We start from the raw sequence: 6,824 nt of genomic DNA on the forward strand, positions 1-6,824 counted from the left end.
AACCACTTGGCATCTTGGTTTTGTGCTGGATGGGAGCCTGCGCGATGCGCGCAGTGAACTTTGAATGTTTCACCAAGATGGCTGGTCTGTACGGTGTGGTTACGTCCACTTGCCCTCTAACTGGTGGGCTGTACGGCATGTGCAGATCCAGATCGGCTCTGGCTCCAGGCGCCATGTTCACAGGCGCGCGGAGCTGTGAGCCTCCCGCATGAGTATCTCGCGTCTTCCTCATGCTGTGCACTTCTTCATCACTGAACTCAGTGTGTGCAGTGTGAACAGAATGTCCTTCTTCCGGCGCGCGCGGCCTTTTTGTTCCATGAACAGTTTGCTTATCAAACGCTTGCCTTTGTGTTAAGTCGGCTAGCTTTTTCTGTTTGACCATCTCATTGTACTTGTCCATTAGACGCCGCTGCTCGTTTATGAGCCATTCTTTAGGATCATTTGTTTCATCTTCTGGACCCATTGGTCCTTTTTGTTTCGCGCCAGCAAGATTTTGTAACGTGAGATCGTCTGGAGGAGTTTCAGTCTGGCCGTGAGGAGTTGTGATGAAGGGACGGTTACTGGTGGTGCGCGTAGAATCACGCGGCACCCTCAGAAACTGTTGTCCCTCATTAACATCCTCACGTTCAATATCCTCCAGAACTTGATCAACGTTATGAACGCCAGAAACCATGGTGATTTTTTTATATATAGATCTGATGAGATCTGATTGCCGTTGTAACAGTGGATGGCGCCAATGAAGAAACGTGGATCGGCTCACTGGTAGACGATCTACTTTCCTCGGATGTGATTATGCTATTTCACCGATGGTTTCTCTTGGATCTGGGTTCTTCCACCTACAAAAATGAACAGCACCGTCAGCTTACCCCTCAGAAAGGGACAGATGGGTCCTCTTTGGGGTAACCCTTCGGTGTGAGAATAAGTATTTGTGGAGAAGATAATAATATGAGAGTCAGGAAATTTCAGGAGTATTGCTTGATAGTTGAATACTCTGTGATTGAATATGATTGTTATGTTACTGGCTGTAACTGTCTGTGATTGAATGTAATTGAATATGATTGAATATGATTGAATATGATTGAATGAAATTTCCTCTCCTTGTGGAGTTGATGCTATATTTATAGTGCTAGGGTTTCCACTGATTGGGCTCAGCCTTGTTGGCCTCCTCCAATTGCTCTGCGCCACGTGTCCTCTGGGACACCTGGTGCTTTCTCATTGGTTGTAATCACGTGGTAGCACATGTGTCATGCTGAGTTGTCCACCTTTCATTTGGCAGCTGTCAACATCAGCATATTCTTATTCCTTAAAAAGATACCTTCTGGAAGGTTGTCTGACGTGCACAATCAAGGTTGCCCTAATCCTGATTTGGATAAGGACGAGGTTGACTATGTGCATGTGTGATATGCGCCAATCCTGAGGATGCGCGAGGTCTTCTCTTTATTCTCACGCGCAGCTGTTTTATGCGCAGATGTGATATGCACGAACATGTGATATGCGCCGCGCGCATATGTGATATGCGTGAGCATATGTGATGCGCGAGCATATGTGATATGCGTGAGCATATGTGATGCGCGAGCATATGTGTGCCTGGGCATATGATGCCTGAGCATGTGTGGTGCCTGGGCATATGATGCCTGAGCATGTGATGCATGAACATATGTGATATGCGTGAGCATATGTGATATGCGCCATGCGTGTAAGTTTTGGCTTTGTGCCTTCATAATGTCTTGATTTCAAGCTTCTTGTCTATACCTTGTGGGTTGACCCGCCCTGCTCGGTGTTGAGGCGGGTACATACCTCTTCAGTAAATTAACAATTTTAGAAACTTAAATTTTAGAAATAGTAAGTACGTACGACCCAAATTATTTTTATCTGTTTTTTTATAGGTTGTGATAAACATTACGTACTACAAATTTATTTGTAATTTAAATGTTGTTTAATGTGAAAGTGAGAAGTGAACTTTCATATTTTTTATTTTCTATTAGATGTTATAAATATAGATTTACCTTACAAATTATCTATATGCTTGATCAAACTCCTACCAAACAGAAAAACGTGATGCACGTTCACTAAATACTCGACAATTATGTATTTTGGTTTGATTGCATCACTACAAATAGTAAAACTTTGCTATAGAATTTTTCTTAAATAAGTTAAGTTGGTAACCACACCCACTAATTAACAATTTGCAATAAACACGTACGTTACTATATCTACTATTGTCTCAAAATAATTATTTATTTGCCTTTAGCCTAGCAAGTTAACGTATCAAGTCGTTACGCAAAACTTTATCTTTTCATATCGTGAAGGTTTAAATCCCGTGATTATTAATAATGTGTAATTTTGAAGTATGTAGAGTTATGAAGTGTAAGTTGTTAGTGTAAAAAAATTATGTATCTTTATACACTCGTATTTCTTGAGGATGAAACTAAATGTTTCAGTTTATTGACTTCTCAATATTTTTTGAATTGCAAGCGAAATCTTAGTAATTTAATTCACAAAAAAAATTTTCAGTCTTGTTCTTTAAAAATTATCTAATATATTGAAGAGAATAAAAAGGTAATTAAGAATTCGTGATTTTTTCTATTATATGTTTATCAAATCATATAAGAGATACTATTTCTTTATTTACGGTACAAGTGAGAATTTTAATAGCACAAGTGAACCTAACTACCTAGCTAAAGTAGTTAGAAAAGTCAACTCAAGTAAATACATAATAGCAGTAGTAACATCACTTGTATAAATAACTAAAAAAACAGGAAAAAACGTTGTCAAAACGATAGTAATATTTCAACCGAGTATACACGGACATGAGATAAATCATAAAAGAATTTGTTTTCGTCGAAAGATATTTTTCCTAGTAACGTTTAAAATATATGTAACTATCTTTCACTTGTTATAATATATCTATTTTACGCAAAAATAATGTCTGTGATGTTAACATCACACAATTTATGAGGTTAAATATGTGGTCTAATTGAATATTTGTAACAAAACTAAAGATTACAACATAAAAAAATGTTCTTTACATCACGCAACTTTCCATAATGTGAATGTCACATCATGGATCGTAAAATATTATTATCATCTTACCATCTTAGCATTAAAGTTTTTATAATTATTCAACTTGACTGATAACATAATTTTAATACATAAAGAACAAGACACGAAACTGCGAAGGCACACGGCTATACAACTTGCATGCCAACAGCTATCCAACAGGACTTCTAAACGTACAACTACACACTGCATTACGTATAAATCTTATGTGGGCCCACTAATAACATACTCTATCCTATATAAACCCATCCCCTCTATTCACACTCATTAAACTCTCTCCACTAGACAGAGAAGAAGAGGTGTGGTCAATATCACCGGAGAAACAAAATGGGTGTTCTCCAATTTCATCGCCGGAAGTCAAACCACCAAGAAATCTCACCGGAGTTTCAACCGGAAAGTTATTCTTTATCATCGGAGCAAAGTTTAGCGTCGGTGGCATCACTAACATTTCAACCACCATCAACCACCGTCAACCACCACTACATCACCTCCATCAAATCCCACGCGTCGTCAATATCCTCACTCGCACTCGCCGGAAAACACCTTCTCACCGGCTCCTCCGACAACCAAATCCGGGCATTCTCTCTCGACGAATCACCGTCACCGGCGGTCCAAACCTTGATCTCCGACGGCGATAGTCCGGTGAAGTCAATGGTGATTTCCGGTGACAAACTATTCACCGGCCACCAGGATAATAAAATCTGTGTTTGGAAAATCTGTCACGACGTCGATGAAAATAATAATAATCGGAAAGTGATTAAGTCAACGTACGTGGCAACGTTGCCGACACTTAACGACCGTCTAACGAAGATGTTTTTAACGAAAAACTACGTTAAGATACGGCGTCACAAGCGATGCACGTGGGTGCATCACGTGGACGCTGTATCAGCACTGGCAGTGTCACGTGACGGTACTTTTATATACTCGGCCTCATGGGACCGTACTTTTAAAGTATGGAGGGCTTCCGGTTTTAAGTGTTTGGAGTCCGTTTGGAACGCGCACGACGACGCTATAAACGCGATCGTCGTGTCTTCCGACGGATTCGTCTACACGGGATCCGCGGATAGGAAAATAAAGGTGTGGCGAAAAATTGAGAAAAAGCATAAGTTGGTTGACACGTTGGAAAAACATAAATCTGCGGTGAACGCGTTGGCGTTAAGCTCGGATGAGTCGGTTTTGTATTCGGGTGCGTGCGATCGGTCGATTATTGTATGGGAAAAAATTACAAGCGGTGGCGATGAGCCGCAGCGGCATATGGTGGTGGCTGGTGCTTTAAGGGGGCATAATATGGCCGTGTTGTGTATTACTGTTGCGGGGGATTTGGTTGTCAGTGGGTCAGCTGATAAAACAGTTAGAATTTGGAGGAGGGGTATAGATGGAAAAAGTTATAGTCGTGTGTGTGTTTTGGAGGGGCATAATGGTCCAATAAAATGTTTGGCAGCTGGTTTGGATAGTTGTAGTGGTACGGATTCTAGTGGTGCTTCGTATATGGTTTACAGTGGGAGTTTGGATTGTGATGTGAAAGTGTGGAAAGTTTGGGTACCCTTTCTATGAGGGCTGTCGCGGGTGGGTTTGGCTGTTCGGGTAGATCTTGGGACCGCTAGGAACACCACCTTTGAGTGTATCGATACTGCTAAAAAACAATCTCAATAGACTTTATGAATTTTGGCATGTTTTTGAAAATATTGGTGTATGTTAATATTGATAAGTTCAATATCTTTTATTTAATTGTTTAAACAATTAGTTAATTGTTTAAACAATTAAACGGTTAAACCTATAGCTTGTAATTATCATTTTGATATAGTTTTGACTTTTGATATTGAAGCCAGCGATAAGTATTATTAATGCTTTAATCACAACAAATAAAATTTGTATTGGTTATTTTTATTGTTCATTACTTGATTCATTGGTTCATTAGTTGATTTTATGAACCATTTGAGTCCTTGTCGTTACTTAACTTTCAGAGTAAACTTAAATTTTACTGAAATTATAGGGACTCAAATTGTTCGTTTCTGAAACCACAGGGATTCAAATTGTTCGTTTTTAAAACCACAGGGAGTCAACCAGTTCAAAAAATTTTTCGGGGACTCATTGTGTCTCTGTCCTAAAATCACAGGGATGCAATCAGTAATTTTCTCTAAATTAAATGTGGTAACTTGGTTAAAAAGAAAAAGAAAACGTTTTTAGTAGCATTGTGTTCCGGATTCTGACTCAACGAAAGAAGTGAAAGGATTGATAGGAAGCAAAGAAACATCAATGATCTTTAACACATTAATTTTATATTTGTATGGTTGTTTGTTGTGGATTGTCAAGAGTGAGAAGAGGAGGGAGGGGGCTTCACATCAGCTATATGTACTTAAAAAAGAGGCGTTAGCTCATGCCCCTTCAAACAACAAGGGTTGCCAAAACCACTCTCCCCTTCCCCTGTTATCACAATGGTGTTTTAGAGGGTTTAAAAAGGTGGACTACATCCTATTTCAAACAATCACAATATTTTGATTTTTTATATCGACTCAAACCACAACGCATTTGCTAAATAGTTGGTTAATTAAAGCTCATTGTCTACATGACGCTTTAATTGTCTCTTTTTAGTTGACCCACGACACACGATTTAAGGATAGTGAGGTTCTATATGTGTTTTTCTGCTTTGGTGGTTGTAATAATTATGCTTTACATTGTCGTGTAACATCATACGTATTTTGGGTGCCATGTAGGCATGTTAATGCCTGAAACACCACCTCGCCTCAAATAAAGGAGGCGTTATAAGCAGCTTTATGGAGGCTTTGTTAACGTGGTAACAAGCTCTTTAACGGATGGAAGGTGGATCACCCACTAACAACAATCAAACTTTTGTTTTTGTTTTTATCTCCTCTATTGCCATAAATAGCTATTTTAGTTAGCCCACAACGTCCTAGCTAATGGGTAAACTAGTTAAAATCCTATTATATATGTGATAATAACATGATGCTTTAACTAATCAGTGCTAGTTAAATCAAAAACCATAGCCTTATAGCTAGCTTCTCTGTCTTTTTTCTTTTTAAATATATTTTGTAGGTTGTTTAAGAAAAATATAACTAAAAACAAAAAAGGTTCCATTGGCTGGCAGGATTCGTGGATCAAAATGTGGATATGAAAATTGGTGGTCGATGGACTTATTTTAGTAAGTTTGACCATGTTTATTTATTTATTTATTTTTTTGGCGTCCCTTACGTATAGACCAAACAACTTAATTTTCACCATGTGAATGTAAGGAAAAGGAGGCTTAACTTTTTATGTCAGTGAATGGGTACCGGTCAACCATATTAGAATGCCTCTACCCGTATAGAAAATATACGGGACGTTTAAGCCCCCATATAGAGGTGTACAAAAAACCGGGTTGGGACCGGTTTTAGACAAACCAAACAGAACCAGTTTGGGTTTAAAACCGGTTTCACCCAAACCGGTTTCCAAACCGACCCAAACCACCAGTTTCATGACCGATTCCCCTTAAGATCTACCAAACCGGTTTTAAAACCGAACGGGTTTGACAAAAACCAGTTTAAAACCGGTTAAAACCGGCCAAAACCGGTTTATAAACTAAACCGAACCGACGTGACCTGGTCGGCCCATCTTGTGTCTAAACTGGTTTATATACCGAACCGGTTTGAGTCAAACTGGTTTTGACCAGCCATTGACCAAACCGATTCGGTTTGGGTTTAAAACTGGTTTTGTACACCTCTACCCGCATATAGCCCTCTATATAGCTCTATATGGGGCGTATAGGT

At 39.1% G+C, this 6,824-nt stretch overlaps 1 protein-coding gene across 1 annotated transcript; it reads left to right on the forward strand.

Moving 5' to 3' along the window:
- The first annotated feature begins 3,387 nt into the window (after positions 1-3,387).
- On the forward strand, positions 3,388-4,670 carry LOC143590920 (protein JINGUBANG-like). Its single transcript, XM_077071264.1, has one exon. It carries the CDS (start codon positions 3,388-3,390, stop codon positions 4,612-4,614), a length of 1,227 nt encoding a protein of 408 aa, XP_076927379.1. The 3' UTR covers positions 4,615-4,670.
- The last annotated feature ends 2,154 nt before the right edge of the window (positions 4,671-6,824 follow it).

The sequence above is a fragment of the Bidens hawaiensis genome, unplaced genomic scaffold (assembly GCF_021521415.1).
Source record: "Bidens hawaiensis isolate Kalapana, Puna unplaced genomic scaffold, B.hawaiensis_p1.1 tig00039060_1, whole genome shotgun sequence".
Classification (NCBI taxonomy): Eukaryota; Viridiplantae; Streptophyta; class Magnoliopsida; order Asterales; family Asteraceae; genus Bidens; species Bidens hawaiensis.